The sequence below is a fragment of the Lissotriton helveticus genome, chromosome 2_1 (assembly GCF_964261635.1).
Source record: "Lissotriton helveticus chromosome 2_1, aLisHel1.1, whole genome shotgun sequence".
NCBI classification, from domain to species: Eukaryota; Metazoa; Chordata; class Amphibia; order Caudata; family Salamandridae; genus Lissotriton; species Lissotriton helveticus.
Genome location: NC_136059.1, coordinates 23,423,740 through 23,441,384, shown reverse-complemented (window position 1 = coordinate 23,441,384; position 17,645 = coordinate 23,423,740). Strand labels below are relative to the sequence as shown.

The following is a 17,645-nucleotide window of genomic DNA, read 5'->3' as shown; positions in this document are numbered from 1 at the left end:
AAAAGATGGGTGGGAAATGGGCGGAGCTTGAAGTCCATACCTGACTACAGCATGTCTGAAAGAGACCGCGCAAGCGCTGCCCGGGCGAGACCTACAAAGAGTTCCCAGAAAATGTTACACTGGAGTCACATTGAGCCAGTAACTTCTCTGGACCCCCCCTGTGCATGGAATAACCCCCTAGGGGCATACCATAAATAGAACTTGCTTCCCACAGTGTCCCCCTCCCCCAGGAGTGTGTGCCGAGGACTAGGATTACCCCTCTGAATTGTGTGTAAGCCCTAGGGGTCCCTCCCCCTGGAGTGAGTGTGAGGCCTAAGGGTCCCCTCCCCCTGGGGTGAGTGTGAGGCCTAGGGGCCCCCCTCCCCCTGGAGTGTGTGTGAGGCCTAGGGCCTCCCCTCCCCCTGGAGTGTGTGTCGAGGCCTAAGGGCCCCCCTCCCCCTGGAGTGAGTGTGAGGCCTAGGGCCCCCTCCCCCTGGAGTGTGTGTCGAGACCTAGGGGCCCCCACTCCTTCCCCGTCCGCCCCGCCCCCTCCCACACACACTCTTCCTTGGCTCCGTAACTAATCCCGGCCTGTAAATTATTAAGTGGGCGTCGGAGTCGGATGATCTCCCACGTCCCCCGCCCCTCCCCCACCCCCTTACACCCCTGCCGTGAACTCGGGCCCCGGGCCAGGAGCGCTCAGGCCGGGCCCCTGGGGTGCGCTCAGCCTTTCATCCGGAAGGAAGGACGGCGCGGAGGCCTGGTTTAGGAGAGGCCGGGTCCAAGGGGGGGGGGGGGGGGGGGAGGGGGGCAGAGAGAGGCCTCAGTCCGGACAGAGGGAGGCCTCGGGGGAGGCGAGGGGCGGGTGTGGCTGAGTGCCAGGAGCACACCTAGCAAATCACAAGGTACAAAGACCCGGCATGAGGCATCCCTCCCTCCCTCCCCCCCCCCCCTCTTCACTCTCTCCTCCAGGGCCTGCCCTCATTTCCTCCAGCTTTCCTTTGTCACCTGCCCGCGGGCGTCTGCCAGGTCCCCCCCTCTGACCGGAGGCAGAACTGATATGTCTGGTGCACTTTTGCGCCTCCCCACTTCTACGTCTCCGCCTGTTCTCCGATGTCCTGTACTCTCACGCTTAGGGCCTGTGTAGGGTGTGAGGACGCCCTCTGTACCCACCAGCGCAACATTAATGATCGGCCGTGCTCTGTCCTCACGCCACACCCTCCGCCCAGTCGGGGGAGCGTCACTTTTTTAACACAAACCCAATGCTAACCCGGTATTGGGATTAACAAACCAACGCAAATTGGTATTTGCGCCAATTAGTATGGAAGAGTAACGCTAACCAGTGCGAAACGCAGCTTTGCATTACGTTGCGTCATGAGGGCGTTGTATGGGTCGTACCCCTGCTTCTTTACGCCAAACCCTACCTACTAACAGTGGCTGACAGGGTTCAGCACCAAAAATGAACTCTGCTGGAAAGCAGGCATTAATAGGAGAAATGTCACTTCTCTTCGCCTTTCTGACTTTGCATAGGTGCTGTGCTGCGCTGTGCTGCGCTGTGCTGTGCTGTGCTGTGCTGTGCTGCGCTGTGCTGCACACATACAAAGTAGGAAAAGCTTTGAAGTGTCTCAGCATAGTATTGTGTACAGAAAGGGGACCCGTCTGTACAAGACGTATGCTAGACTCAGACACGCACCGTAGCGCTGCGACGCTCAGGTGTGCCTGGCGCACGGCACCGGCCATAGGGAGAGGGGAGGAGAGAGCCATATCTCTGTGAACAAGGTGCGCTCCTTCTGCCTCCCTGTCACGCAATACAGCGCAGCCTCTTTGGGTGCTGCGTTGCCTGATAGGTATGGGAATTGGTGCCGTCGTCCTCAAATCCGAACTTTGTGAACACTTCTCAGAAGGTGTCCTGGTCAGGTTCAAGTATAGTGTATAGTATTCGAAGATAATGCAAGCCCAGTGCCGACCAAGGAGAGGCCGCGCAGCGCTGCACCGTACATGGAGGCAGCGTAGCGCTGCATCGTACATGGAGGCTTCAAGGGTTCAAGCGAGGTCACCTGGTGTTTTTAGTAAATATCTGAGCTCGCTGCTGCCGAGGCGGGCCCGGCCCGTCCTGGCAGCGGGCGGTGTTTATACGGCCTGAACGCGCCTTCCTTGTGGCCTCCTTCCTGGCAGTGACTGCAAACTGGGGCCTCGTTTACAATCTGTTGAGGTAGAGCAGCGCTGCGAGCCTTCCTGCTGCGCTGCGAGCCTTCCCGCTGCGCTGCGAGCTTTCCCGCTGCGCTGCGAGCCTTCCCGCTGCGCTGCGAGCCTTCCCGCTGCGCTGCGAGCCTTCCCGCTGCGCTGCGAGCCTTCCCGCTGCGCTGCGAGCCTTCCTGCTGCGCTGCTCTACGGCAAAAGAAAAGGGCCGGAATGCAGCGTATCTATGTGATACGTAACTATGAGATACGGCACATTCCTGTCGTTTTCCCCTGCGTGGGCACACGATGGGCTGCTGTGCGCCAACGCAGGCACGCTCGCGCCATGGTGCAAGGCTGTCCCGGTTTTAGGGGTGATTGTTTTGTGCAGGAATGACACCGTCCTGCACAAAAACAATGAATGGAGGCGATGTCCGCTTTCTCGGTGTGCGTCCAAAGCAGCACACATGGAAAGAGGAAAACACTGAAAGGAATGCTCTCCTCTTTCCACCTCCCCTGGGGAGGGGAGGGCTGTTGATGCATTTGTGGAATCTCACAAATCTGGCAAAGTGTCAAATGCCGCAGATGTTACGTGTATCACAGTGTGAACAGCGCTGCGACGTGCGCTGCGTTGCCTCACTCCATATCTAGAAGGCCGTGAAAGCGCCGCTGGAGTGTCAGTGTGAGCAGCGCTGCGACGTGCGCTGCGTTGCCTCACTCTATATCTAGAAGGCCGTGAAAGCGCCGCTGGAGTGTCAGTGTGAGCAGCGCTGCGACGTGCACTGCGTTGCCTCACTCCATATCTACAAGGCCATGAAAGCCGCTGGAGTGTCAGTGTGAGCAGCGCTGCGACGTGCACTGCGTTGCCTCACTCCATATCTACAAGGCCATGAAAGCCGCTGGAGTGTCAGTGTGAGCAGCGCTGCGACGTGCGCTGCGTTGCCTCACTCCATATCTACAAGGCCGTGAAAGCGCCGCTGGAGTGTCAGTGTGAGCAGCGCTGCGACGTGCACTGCGTTGCCTCACTCCATATCTACAAGGCCATGAAAGCCGCTGGAGTGTCAGTGTGAGCAGCGCTGCGACGTGCGCTGCGTTGCCTCACTCCATATCTACAAGGCCATGAAAGCCACAGGAGTGTCAGTGTGAGCAGCGCTGCGACGTGCGCTGCGTTGCCTCACTCCATATCTACAAGGCCATGAAAGCCGCTGGAGTGTCAGTGTGAGCAGCGCTGCGACGTGCGCTGCGTTGCCTCACTCCATATCTACAAGGCCATGAAAGCCGCTGGAGTGTCAGTGTGAGCAGCGCTGCGACGTGCGCTGCGTTGCCTCACTCCGTATCTACAGAGCCATGAAAGCCGCTGGAGTGTCAGTGTGAGCAGCGCTGCGACGTGCGCTGCGTTGCCTCACTCCATATCTACAAGGCCATGAAAGCCGCGGGAGTGTCAGTGTGAGCAGCGCTGCGACGTGCGCTGCGTTGCCTCACTCCATATCTACAAGGCCATGAAAGCCGCTGGAGTGTCAGTGTGAACAGCGCTGCGACGTGCACTGCGTTGCCTCACTCCATATCTACAAGGCCATGAAAGCCGCTGGAGTGTCAGTGTGAGCAGCGCTGCGACGTGCGCTGCGTTGCCTCACTCCGTATCTACAGAGCCATGAAAGCCGCCAGAGTGTCAGTGTGAGTAGCGCTGCGACGTGCACTGCGTTGCCTCACTCCGTATCTACAAGGCCATGAAAGCCACAGGAGTGTCAGTGTGAGCAGCGCTGCGACGTGCGCTGCGTTGCCTCACTCCATATCTACAAGGCCATGAAAGCCGCTGGAGTGTCAGTGTGAACAGCGCTGCGACGTGCACTGCGTTGCCTCACTCCATATCTACAAGGCCGTGAAAGCGCCGCTGGAGTGTCAGTGTGAGCAGCGCTGCGACGTGCGCTGCGTTGCCTCACTCCATATCTACAAGGCCATGAAAGCCGCTGGAGTGTCAGTGTGAACAGCGCTGCGACGTGCACTGCGTTGCCTCACTCCATATCTACAAGGCCGTGAAAGCGCCGCTGGAGTGTCAGTGTGAGCAGCGCTGCGACGTGCGCTGCGTTGCCTCACTCTATATCTAGAAGGCCGTGAAAGCGCCGCTGGAGTGTCAGTGTGAGCAGCGCTGCGACGTGCACTGCGTTGCCTCACTCCATATCTACAAGGCCATGAAAGCCGCTGGAGTGTCAGTGTGAACAGCGCTGCGACGTGCGCTGCGTTGCCTCACTCCATATCTACAAGGCCATGAAAGCCGCTGGAGTGTCAGTGTGAGCAGCGCTGTGACGTGCGCTGCGTTGCCTCACTCCATATCTACAAGGCCATGAAAGCCGCTGGAGTGTCAGTGTGAGCAGCGCTGCGACGTGCGCTGCGTTGCCTCACTCCATATCTACAAGGCCGTGAAAGCGCCGCTGGAGTGTCAGTGTGAGCAGCGCTGCGACGTGCACTGCGTTGCCTCACTCCATATCTACAAGGCCGTGAAAGCGCCGCTGGAGTGTCAGTGTGAACAGCGCTGCGACGTGCGCTGCGTTGCCTCACTCCATATCTACAAGGCCGTGAAAGCGCCGCTGGAGTGTCAGTGTGAGCAGCGCTGCGACGTGCGCTGCGTTGCCTCACTCCATATCTACAAGGCCATGAAAGCCGCTGGAGTGTCAGTGTGAGCAGCGCTGCGACGTGCGCTGCGTTGCCTCACTCCGTATCTACAGAGCCATGAAAGCCGCCAGAGTGTCAGTGTGAGTAGCGCTGCGACGTGCACTGCGTTGCCTCACTCCGTATCTACAAGGCCATGAAAGCCACAGGAGTGTCAGTGTGAGCAGCGCTGCGACGTGCACTGCGTTGCCTCACTCCATATCTACAAGGCCGTGAAAGCGCCGCTGGAGTGTCAGTGTGAACAGCGCTGCGACGTGCGCTGCGTTGCCTCACTCCATATCTACAAGGCCGTGAAAGCGCCGCTGGAGTGTCAGTGTGAGCAGCGCTGCGACGTGCGCTGCGTTGCCTCACTCCATATCTACAAGGCCATGAAAGCCGCTGGAGTGTCAGTGTGAGCAGCGCTGCGACGTGCGCTGCGTTGCCTCACTCCATATCTACAAGGCCATGAAAGCCGCTGGAGTGTCAGTGTGAGCAGCGCTGCGACGTGCGCTGCGTTGCCTCACTCCGTATCTACAGAGCCATGAAAGCCGCCAGAGTGTCAGTGTGAGCAGCGCTGCGACGTGCGCTGCGTTGCCTCACTCCGTATCTACAAGGCCATGAAAGCCACAGGAGTGTCAGTGTGAGCAGCGCTGCGACGTGCACTGCGTTGCCTCACTCCATATCTACAAGGCCGTGAAAGCGCCGCTGGAGTGTCAGTGTGAACAGCGCTGCGACGTGCGCTGCGTTGCCTCACTCCATATCTACAAGGCCGTGAAAGCGCCGCTGGAGTGTCAGTGTGAGCAGCGCTGCGACGTGCGCTGCGTTGCCTCACTCCATATCTACAAGGCCATGAAAGCCGCTGGAGTGTCAGTGTGAGCAGCGCTGCGACGTGCGCTGCGTTGCCTCACTCCATATCTACAAGGCCATGAAAGCCGCTGGAGTGTCAGTGTGAGCAGCGCTGCGACGTGCGCTGCGTTGCCTCACTCCATATCTACAGAGCCATGAAAGCCACAGGAGTGTCAGTGTGAGCAGCGCTGCGACGTGCACTGCGTTGCCTCACTCCATATCTACAAGGCCGTGAAAGCGCCGCTGGAGTGTCAGTGTGAACAGCGCTGCGACGTGCGCTGCGTTGCCTCACTCCATATCTACAAGGCCGTGAAAGCGCCGCTGGAGTGTCAGTGTGAGCAGCGCTGCGACGTGCGCTGCGTTGCCTCACTCCATATCTACAAGGCCATGAAAGCCGCTGGAGTGTCAGTGTGAGCAGCGCTGCGACGTGCACTGCGTTGCCTCACTCCATATCTACAAGGCCATGAAAGCCGCTGGAGTGTCAGTGTGAGCAGCGCTGCGACGTGCGCTGCGTTGCCTCACTCCATATCTACAAGGCCGTGAAAGCCGCTGGAGTGTCAGTGTGAGCAGCGCTGCGACGTGCGCTGCGTTGCCTCACTCCATATCTACAAGGCCATGAAAGCCGCTGGAGTGTCAGTGTGAGCAGCGCTGCGACGTGCACTGCGTTGCCTCACTCCATATCTACAGAGCCATGAAAGCCGCCAGAGTGTCAGTGTGAGTAGCGCTGCGACGTGCACTGCGTTGCCTCACTCCGTATCTACAAGGCCATGAAAGCCGCTGGAGTGTCAGTGTGAGCAGCGCTGCGACGTGCACTGCGTTGCCTCACTCCGTATCTACAAGGCCATGAAAGCCGCTGGAGTGTCAGTGTGAGCAGCGCTGCGACGTGCGCTGCGTTGCCTCACCCCATATCTAGAAGGCCATGAAAGCCGCTGGAGTGTCAGTGTGAGCAGCGCTGCGACGTGCGCTGCGTTGCCTCACTCCATATCTACAAGGCCGTGAAAGCCGCTGGAGTGTCAGTGTGAGCAGCGCTGCGACGTGCGCTGCGTTGCCTCACTCCATATCTACAAGGCCGTGAAAGCCGCCGGAGTGTCAGTGTGAGCAGCGCTGCGACGTGCGCTGCGTTGCCTCACTCCATATCTACAAGGCCGTGAAAGCCGCTGGAGTGTCAGTGTGAGCAGCGCTGCGACGTGCGCTGCGTTGCCTCACTCCATATCTACAAGGCCGTGAAAGCCGCTGGAGTGTCAGTGTGAGCAGCGCTGCGACGTGCGCTGCGTTGCCTCACTCCATATCTACAAGGCCGTGAAAGCCGCTGGAGTGTCAGTGTGAGCAGCGCTGCGACGTGCGCTGCGTTGCCTCACTCCATATCTACAAGGCCATGAAAGCCGCTGGAGTGTCAGTGTGAGCAGCGCTGCGACGTGCGCTGCGTTGCCTCACTCCGTATCTACAGAGCCATGAAAGCCGCCAGAGTGTCAGTGTGAGCAGCGCTGCGACGTGCGCTGCGTTGCCTCACTCCGTATCTACAAGGCCATGAAAGCCACAGGAGTGTCAGTGTGAGCAGCGCTGCGACGTGCACTGCGTTGCCTCACTCCATATCTACAAGGCCGTGAAAGCCGCTGGAGTGTCAGTGTGAGCAGCGCTGCGACGTGCGCTGCGTTGCCTCACTCCATATCTACAAGGCCATGAAAGCCGCTGGAGTGTCAGTGTGAGCAGCGCTGCGACGTGCGCTGCGTTGCCTCACTCCATATCTACAAGGCCATGAAAGCCGCTGGAGTGTCGGTGTGAGCAGCGCTGCGACGTGCGCTGCGTTGCCTCACTCCGTATCTACAGAGCCATGAAAGCCGCTGGAGTGTCAGTGTGAGCAGCGCTGCGACGTGCGCTGCGTTGCCTCACTCCGTATCTACAGAGCCATGAAAGCCGCTGGAGTGTCAGTGTGAGCAGCGCTGCGACGTGCGCTGCGTTGCCTCACTCCGTATCTACAGAGCCATGAAAGCCGCTGGAGTGTCAGTGTGAGCAGCGCTGCGACGTGCGCTGCGTTGCCTCACTCCGTATCTACAGAGCCATGAAAGCCGCTGGAGTGTCAGTGTGAGCAGCGCTGCGACGTGCACTGCGTTGCCTCACTCCGTATCTACAAGGCCATGAGAGCCGCTGGAGTGTCAGTGTGAACAGCGCTGCGACGTGCGCTGCGTTGCCTCACTCCATATTTACAAGGCCGTGAAAGCCGCCTCCGCAGGCTGTCGGCCTCTAGGCGCTCTCAGCGTGAGGCGCTAGTTGCTGGCCGGGGCCCCACCGTCTGGGCCCCATGTGTCATGTGTGTGCAGTGAGCAGGCCCCTGGGCCCTTGGTCCCCCCTGTCTGTGCTGCGCATTCCTGCGCCGTGCTGCGCAGCAGTAAAGAGCCGCCTGCTTTGAAGGCGATGCTTTCCAGCTGATGGAATTCCTTTAAAGATGCAACATTTCTGGGAAGCCGCCGCCCCCATTAAAGGGCGAGGACTGGGGGGGGGGGGGGGGTGTTGTTAACTCCTAAAGCATTAGCAGCTGCGAGGCCTGGTTTACAAGGACCTGGAAACGATCGCGCCGTGTGACCTTGAGCGCACCGCGGGGCTCTCCTGAGCAGCCCCCACCGTCTGCTCAGGGGGTACAAAGATCTTAAGTTACTGCGGACCAAAGCACGCGCCAGCGACGCTGCCCCTGCGTCGGAGGTCACTGACCCATGAGCTAGGACTTAGGCGTGAGACCCACGCCGAATGAGTGAGATTCCTGCGTGACCCAGTTACTTCCCTTTTTGTCTTGCCTTGAGTGACCTGGAAGTTATTCACCCACATTTCCACCCAAAGGGGGTTTCTATCTTCGGGGTGTGACGCGTCGCTGCTCGTCCTGTAATGTACACTTTACCTGGATTCTAGATGCGGCCCCTTATTACCATCCCCTCCCCCCTCCCCCCCAGTGGAGATAGGACCACTGGGGGCGCTGTCCCCCTCCTCTTCTCAGCAGGTCACTGCGCACAGCAGGTCACGGTGGGGGTTGGGGCACCAGAGAGGAATGCAGTGTTGGCACAGCCCGAGGCCTGGGGCTGGCACCGTTGCCCCATCTCTAGCTCACTCACTGACCCAGATCACTCACTGCCCCTGATGGCGGTGTTTAGCTCACTGAGTCTCCTCTCTCCCCGCCCCAGCTCCCTCGCTGCCCCTGATGGTGGTGTTTAGCTCACTGAGTCTCCTCTCTCCCTGCCCCAGCTCCGTCGCTGCCCCTGATGGTGGTGTTTAGCTCACTGAGTCTCCTCTCTCCCTGCCCCAGCTCCGTCGCTGCCCCTGATGGTGGTGTTTAGCTCACTGAGTCTCCTCTCCCTGCCCCAGCTCCCTCGCTGCCCCTGATGGCGGTGTTTAGCTCACTGAGTCTCCTCTCTCCCTGCCCCATCTCACTCACTGCCCCTGATGGTGGTGTTTAGCTCACTGAGTCTCCTCTCTCCCTGCCCCAGCTCCCTCGCTGCCCCTGGAGGTGGTGCTAAGCTCACTGAGTCTCCTCTCCCTGCCCCAGCTCCCTCGCTGCCCCTGATGGCGGTGTTTAGCTCACTGAGTGTCCTCTCTCCCTGCCCCATCTCACTCACTGCCCCTGATGGTGGTGTTTAGCTCACTGAGTCTCCTCTCTCCCTGCCCCAGCTCCCTCGCTGCCCCTGGAGGTGGTGCTAAGCTCACTGAGTCTCCTCTCCCTGCCCCAGCTCCCTCGCTGCCCCTGATGGCGGTGTTTAGCTCACTGAGTGTCCTCTCTCCCCGCCCCAGCTCCCTCGCTGCCCCTGATGGTGGTGCTTAGCTCACTGAGTCTCCTCTCTCCCCGCCCCAGCTCCCTCACTGCCCCTGAAGGTGGTGCTTGGCTCACTGAGTCACCTCTCTCCCCGCCCCAGCTCCCTCGCTGCCCCTGGAGGTGGTGTTTAGCTCACTGAGTCTCCTCTCTCCCCGCCCCAGCTCCCTCACTGCCCCTGAAGGTGGTGCTTGGCTCACTGAGTCACCTCTCTCCCCGCCCCAGCTCCCTCGCTGCCCCTGGAGGTGGTGCTTAGCTCACTGAGTCTCCTCTCTCCCTGCCCCAGCTCCCTCGCTGCCCCTGATGGCGGTGTTTAGCTCACTGAGTGTCCTCTCTCCCTGCCCCAGCTCACTCACTGCCCCTGAAGGTGGTGTTTAGCTCACTGAGTGTCCTCTCTCCCCGCCCCAGCTCCCTCGCTGCCCCTGATGGCGGTGTTTAGCTCACTGAGTCTCCTCTCTCCCTGCCCTCGCTCCCTCGCTGCCCATGAAGGTGGTGGTTAGCTCACTGAGTCTCCTCTCTCCCTGCCCTCGCTCCCTCGCTGCCCATGAAGGCGGTGGTTAGCTCACTGAGTCTCCTCTCTCCCTGCCCTCGCTCCCTCGCTGCCCATGAAGGCGGTGGTTAGCTCACTGAGTGTCCTCTCTCCCTGCCCTCGCTCCCTCGCTGCCCATGAAGGCGGTGGTTAGCTCACTGAGTGTCCTCTCTCCCTGCCCCATCTCACTCACTGCCCCTGAAGGTGGTGCTTAGCTCACTGAGTCTCCTCTCTCCCCGCCCTCGCTCCCTCGCTGCCCCCTGAAGGCCGTGGTTAGCTCACTGAGTCTCCTCTCTCCCTGCCCCAGCTCCCACACTGCCCCTGAAGGTGGTGCTTAGCTCACTGAGTCTCCTCTCTCCCTGCCCTCGCTCCCTCGCTGCCCATGAAGGCGGTGGTTAGCTCACTGAGTCTCCTCTCTCCCTGCCCTCGCTCCCTCGCTGCCCATGAAGGCGGTGGTTAGCTCACTGAGTGTCCTCTCTCCCTGCCCTCGCTCCCTCGCTGCCCATGAAGGCGGTGGTTAGCTCACTGAGTGTCCTCTCTCCCTGCCCCATCTCACTCACTGCCCCTGAAGGTGGTGCTTAGCTCACTGAGTCTCCTCTCTCCCCGCCCTCGCTCCCTCGCTGCCCCCTGAAGGCCGTGGTTAGCTCACTGAGTCTCCTCTCTCCCTGCCCCATCTCACTCACTGCCCCTGAAGGTGGTGCTTAGCTCACTGAGTCTCCTCTCTCCCCGCCCTCGCTCCCACACTGCCCCTGAAGGTGGTGCTTAGCTCACTGAGTCTCCTCTCTCCCTGCCCTCGCTCCCTCGCTGCCCATGAAGGCGGTGGTTAGCTCACTGAGTCTCCTCTCTCCCTGCCCTCGCTCCCTCGCTGCCCATGAAGGCGGTGGTTAGCTCACTGAGTCTCCTCTCTCCCTGCCCTCGCTCACTCACTGCCCCTGAAGGTGGTGTTTAGCTCACTGAGTCTCCTCTCTCCCCGCCCCAGCTCCCACACTGCCCCTGAAGGTGGTGCTTAGCTCACTGAGTCTCCTCTCTCCCTGCCCCATCTCACTCACTGCCCCTGAAGGTGGTGCTTAGCTCACTGAGTCTCCTCTCTCCCTGCCCCAGCTCCCTCACTACCCCTGATGGTGGTGTTTAGCTCACTGAGTGTCCTCTCTCCCCGCCCCCGCTCCCTCGCTGCCCCTGATGGCGGTGTTTAGCTCACTGAGTGTCCTCTCTCCCCGCAGGCCGAGGCAGACGTGGCTTCGCTGAACCGCCGCATCCAGCTGGTGGAGGAGGAGCTGGACCGAGCCCAGGAGCGCCTGGCGACCGCCCTGCAGAAGCTGGAGGAGGCCGAGAAGGCGGCGGATGAGAGCGAGAGGTGAGACCCCTGCACCCATCCCCCGACAGGGCCCTGAGGGGAGGGGGAGGGGGTGTACTCATGGCTCGGGAAAGACCCACATGAGTGTTACACAGAGGCATGGGAGCGTGCCCACACTGGCATGGGTGTATGCCCAACACTGTCAGGGGTGTATGCCCCGCACTGGCATGGGTGTATGTTCCATTCTGGCATGGGTGTATACCCCACACTGGCATGGGTGTATGCCCCACACTGGCATTGGAGTATGCCCCACACTGGCATGGGAGTATGCCCCACACTGGCATGGGAGTATGCCCACACTGACATGGGTGTTTGTTCTACACTGGCATGGGTGCATGCCCCACACTAGCATGGGTGTATGCCCACACTGACATGGGAGTATGCCCACACTGGCATGGGAGTATGCCCACACTGACATGGGTGTATGCCCACACTGACATGGGGGCATGCCCCACACTGGCATGGCAGTATGCCCACACTGACATGGGTGTTTGTTCTACACTGGCATGGGTGTATGCCCACACTGGCATGGGTGTAAACCCCACACTGGCATGGATGTATGTCCCAGACTGGCATAGGTGCATACCCCCACACTGGCATGGGTGCATACACCACACTGGCATGGGTGCATACCCCAGACTGGCATGGGTGTATGTCCCATACTGGCATGGGTGTATACCCCACACTGGCATGGGTGTATACCCCACACTGGCATAGGTGCATACACCACACTTGCATGGGTGTATACCCCAGACTGGCATGGGTTTATACCCCAGACTGGCATGGGTGTATACCCCACACTGGCATGGGTGTATACCCCACACTGGCATGGGAGCATGCCCAAACTGGCATGGGTGTATGTTCTACACTGGCATGTAGCTGATTGTGCCCAGGTGCCAGCTGATACTCCCCAGATGTTCCACTTTTTCAGGGTTCCAGTCTAGTGTTTGCAAATGATATTGATTGGTCGTGATGCCAGCCGACCCTGTTTAATAATCACGAGGCGGCTAACATGCATACATTACTAGAAGGCGCCACCTGCTGGCGCTGCTGCATCTCCTCTTTCCGTGGAGGGTACATTATTGTTACTCAGGTGCTCGTGCCAGGGGGGCCCGCATGGAAGTTATGCCCCGGGCTGTGCTGAAACCCCTGGCACGCCTGCCCTCTTGGACAGGGTGAGCAGACGTTTGTGTGAAGCCTGGGTCCGGGCGGTCATCTTATTCGATCGCCCCTGGTCCCGCGAGCTCTATCGCTCAGCCGGGTGACACCTGTTTCTTTGATGACCAGTATGCAGAGCAGGTCTGGCGAGCTGAGCCTGGTTCCATCTAAGATGAGGCTGAACTGAAGATCCAGTTCCCATCAGCCCTGGTCTCCGCCTCCTCTCTGGCTAGCGTGCTAGTCGGCTCCGACACACTGTGCCTGAAGTCTCAGCCCTGGTTGCTGCTCTTGGCCTCAGCTCTCCTTTTTGGGTCTCACCTACTAGACCCTGTCTGTTCTGAGACATATTGTGCGATTACCAAAAACATACAGGTCCTTGGAGACCCCGCTCGCCTCGCTTACCAGTGATTGGCTTTCCTATTACTTTCATTTGCCTTTTTAGGTCTCGCCTGAGCCAGCGCACATGCGCCGCTCTGCGAGTCTTCTAGTAAGGACTTCCAACTCGGACCACACGCTTGTGCGTGTTTTTTTTTTCTCACACGCTATTGGCGTGTGAACACTGACAAGGTCCCAAAGGCGAGACCTATTGGCTATGCCAATGCTTGTTCTTATTTGTTTGCCACTTTGTTAATGTAGGGCCCGATTCACAGAACTAACTTAAGACAAAATCCTAAACTTACTACCTTTTGGGTATTCACAGAAGGCACTTACTCATTTTTGTATTCAGAGAAGTTAAAAGTCCTATTTTTAGGACTCCTAAATGCCTTCTGTGAATACCGAAAGTGTTAAAGTTAGGGCAAGATGAGGGAGCTGATCTTGCTCCCACTAGCGAATAATGGCAACACGCTGGCTTCATCAAGGAAATTATAACCGCTAATCGAGGGTGAATTTTAAGATAGAGGCGCTCACGAGACAGTACACACTATATCTCTGAGACTTACCACATACTGCAGTGTTTGAAAGGAGAAATGCCCACTCAACATCCCCTTGAAAACCCTAGGTTTAGTAAACAATTACACAGCCTTAGCACACACAAAATTATGTACACATAAATGAAATTAACATTCAATCTCTGTCTTCGATTCTTGGTATTACATCGTTACTATTCTTTGCCAACACGTGTTTCATCGTAAATGGCCGTCCCGCCCCATGGCTTCGTCAGGGCTTAAAATCAAACAAAAAGGCCTCATTTTATACAGGCCAAACATTGGTCATACAGTGTGAAACTATCACCCTGTGACATCATATTTGGATAATTGTTCAGTAATCATCGAAGACATTACTTGCCGTATTCCTGCATCTTCATCGGTTTGCGTCAACCCAGCCCTAAATTGAGCACCGCTAGTCCAACTGCTGGTTGGATCTGTCCAGGGTTTATGTGATGTTTTGAGTCATGAAGTATGTTACAAGGCACACTATTTGTCACTCCACGCTCTGGTGTTGGCTCCTGATGAGTTGTGTTCCTTCTTCTACAGAGGTATGAAGGTCATCGAAAACAGAGCCACCAAGGACGAGGAGAAGATGGAGATCCAGGAGATGCAGTTGAAAGAAGCCAAACACATAGCAGAAGAGGCCGATCGTAAATATGAGGAGGTGGGTGATTGCCTGTCCTGAGTCTATGATGAGCTGAAGGGGGTTACTCTTCGTTCTGAGTCTGAGATGAGCCGAAGGGGGTTTCTCTTCGTTCTAAGTCAGAGTTGAGACAAAGGGGGTATCTTGTCGTTCTGAGTCAGTGATAGGACAAAGTTGGGTCACTCATCCTTCTGAGTCTGTAATGGGACGCGGAGGGGAACCTGTTGTTCTGAGTCTGATAAGAAAAGAGTGGGCTACTCCTTGTTCTGAGTCTGTGATAGGCCAAGAGTGGGTCACGTGTTGTTCTGAGTCTGTGATAGCACAAGAGCGGGTTACTCATTGTAGTCTATGTTAGGACAAGTGTGGGTTACGAGTCATTTTAAGACCATGATGAGATGAGAGTCAGTTGTTCATTGTTCCGAGTCTGGTAGGTCAAGGGTGGGTTACTCTTTTTAAGACTAAGATAAGAAAAGAGTGGGTTACTCCTAGTTCTGAGTCTGAGATTAGAGCAGGATGGCTTACTAATAACCCAGAGACCCAGATGGAAATGCTAGTGGGTTTCTCATGTCTCGGAATCTCTAATGTAATGCAGGTATGTCTGTGATGTGAGGAGTGTTGGTTACTAATCACCGGGAGTCTGTGATTGGACGACTTGTTACTCGTCAATCTAAGAGTCTATGATGGGGTGCTGATGGGTGCTTGCTGTTCTGAGTTTGTGATGAGATGAGAGTGGGTGCCTGTTGTGGGTCTGTGGGGGGGGCCACTATGAGTTTCTCATCATTGAGTCTGTGGTAGGTTGAGATGGGTACTTGTCGTTCTGAGTCTGTGATAGGTTGGAGATGGGTAATTGTCGTTATGAGTCTGTGGTAGGTTGGAGATGGGTACTTGTCGTTCTGAGTCTGTGATTGGTTGGAGATGAGTACTTGTAGTTCTGAGTCTGTGGTAGGTTGGAGATGGGTACTTGTCGTTCTGAGTTTGTGATAGGTTGGAGATGGGTACTTGTCGTTCTGAGTCTGTGATTGGTTGGAGATGAGTACTTGTAGTTCTGAGTCTGTGGTAGGTTGGAGATGGGTACTTGTCGTTCTGAGTCTGTGGTAGGTTGGAGATGGGTACTTGTCGTTCTGAGTCTGTGATAGGTTGGAGATGGGTAATTGTCGTTATGAGTCTGTGGTAGGTTAGAGATGGGTACTTGTCGTTCTGAGTCTATGATTGGTTGGAGATGGGTACTTGTAGTTCTGAGTGTGTGATAGGTTGGAGATGGGTACTTGTCGTTCTGAGTCTGTGATAGGTTGGAGATGGGTAATTGTCGTTATGAGTCTGTGGTAGGTTAGAGATGGGTACTTGTCGTTCTGAGTCTGTGATTGGTTGGAGATGGGTACTTGTAGTTCTGAGTGTGTGATAGGTTGGAGATGGGTACTTCACTTTCTGAGTCTGTGATAGGTTGGAGAAGGGTACTTGTCCTTCTGAGTCTGTGATAGGTTGGAGATAGGTACTTGTCGTTCTGAGTCTGTGATAGGTTGGAGATGGGTAATTGTCGTTATGAGTCTGTGGTAGGTTAGAGATGGGTACTTGTCGTTCTGAGTCTGTGATTGGTTGGAGATGGGTACTTGTAGTTCTGAGTCTGTGGTAGGTTGGAGATGGGTACTTGTCGTTCTGAGTCTGTGATAGGTTGGAGATGGGTACTTGTCATTCTGAGTCTGTGATAGGTTGGAGATGGCTACTTCACTTTCTGAGTCTGTGATAGTTTGGAGAAGGGTACTTGTCCTTCTGAGTCTGTGATAGGTTGGAGATGGGTACTTCACTTTCTGAGTCTGTGGTAGGTTGGAGATGGGTACTTGTCGTTCTGAGTCTGTGATAGGTTGGAGATGGGTACTTGTCGTTCTGAGTCTGTGATAGGTTGGAGATGGGTAATTGTCGTTATGAGTCTGTGGTAGGTTAGAGATGGGTACTTGTCGTTCTGAGTCTGTGATTGGTTGGAGATGGGTACTTGTAGTTCTGAGTGTGTGATAGGTTGGAGATGGGTACTTCACTTTCTGAGTCTGTGATAGGTTGGAGAAGGGTACTTGTCCTTCTGAGTCTGTGATAGGTTGGAGATAGGTACTTGTCGTTCTGAGTCTGTGATAGGTTGGAGATGGGTAATTGTCGTTATGAGTCTGTGGTAGGTTAGAGATGGGTACTTGTCGTTCTGAGTCTGTGATTGGTTGGAGATGGGTACTTGTAGTTCTGAGTCTGTGGTAGGTTGGAGATGGGTACTTGTCGTTCTGAGTCTGTGATAGGTTGGAGATGGGTACTTGTCATTCTGAGTCTGTGATAGGTTGGAGATGGCTACTTCACTTTCTGAGTCTGTGGTAGGTTGGAGATGGGTACTTGTCGTTCTGAGTCTGTAGGGGGTCAGAGATGGGTCACTTGGGGGGTCAGAGATGCGTCACTAGGGGGGTTAGAGATGGGTGACTAACACAGTCTCCGTGCGGGTGAAGGGTGGGGCCTCAGAGATGGGCCATTAACACTGTTCCATTTTCTTCTGCGCTCCGCAGGTGGCTCGAAAGCTCGTCATCCTGGAGGGGGAGCTGGAGCGCTCGGAGGAGAGAGCAGAGGTGGCTGAGAGGTAAGCACGGGCGCCACCACATACCGTGCAGGGGTGGGAGGGTCTATTTTACTTATTCGGTTCTTACTGCTACCCCCCCCCCCCCTTTAAGGGTTCCAAGTGTGTTTGAGAACCTGATATCCCTTCTGCCAAAATAAAAAATACTAAAATATCCTATGGGATTTATATTTCAGCGGACAGGATAGCCGTCGCAGTCGTGTCGGGGTAGCCCGTCCGCTGAAATCGAAATCCATTGGGCGTGCATCGCCGTCCGCTCGCTCCTCCCTGTTCTCCAGCCCTAGCTCTGTTCATTATTATTACTTTGTTATGAGGGCAGTCTGATAGTGTGCCACTTGCTTGCCCTCTATATGTCCTGCATCCGGCATACACTTTGTTTCTAATTTACCATGCCAAAATGGCCAGCCACCATCTTTGAATGGTAAATTAAAAAACTTATAAAATAAAATATTTAAAAATGATTTAAAACTGGCAGCTGCACTTCTGTGTGCATGCCATGGATGTCTTTTGGGGGTCACCAAGGGGTAGCATCTGCGACCCCTGGCACTGCCTTTGTAACCCCTGACCTCAGAGGTGCCAAAATCAGTACCAGGAACTCGGGGGGGTGGGGGGGGGCTCGTCCTTTTGATCGGTTGGGACTCGTATTTCCTTGTTTTCTGTCAATTTTTACTACAGTAATAGTGACTAATATTACATCATTCACTATTAGTGTAATAAAGAGTGGATTACAATTAGCTGGACAATGACCATCCCTATAAGATAAGGTAAGTAAAAAATGCTTCTAAATGGATGTTGTGTGCATGCTTGCGGTGAGAGTGTGTTTATGTAAGAGTGTGAGTGTGTGTGTGTGTGTGTGTAAGCATGCATGAGTGCGTGTAAGTAAAGGTAAATGGCGTGTGGTGTCACTTCCGCTACCCCTGGCATGTTGGTTAATTGACGTTCAGGGTGCACGCATTCACAGCGATCATCCTGGTGGGAAACCGTGTTTA

General features: G+C 56.2%; 1 protein-coding gene across 10 annotated transcripts in view; it reads left to right on the top strand.

Annotated features, from left to right (window-relative positions):
• Positions 1-17,645, top strand: part of TPM2 (tropomyosin 2) — a 170,130-nt gene that overhangs the window by 115,725 nt on the left and 36,760 nt on the right. For all 10 annotated transcript variants that reach the window (XM_078674407.1, XM_078674410.1, XM_078674417.1 and 7 more), the window contains 3 exons: positions 11,191-11,324; positions 13,958-14,075; positions 16,589-16,659. In XM_078674407.1, the coding sequence (XP_078530533.1) occupies positions 11,191-11,324; positions 13,958-14,075; positions 16,589-16,659 (323 nt within the window). The remainder of the gene's footprint in view (positions 1-11,190; positions 11,325-13,957; positions 14,076-16,588; positions 16,660-17,645) is intronic.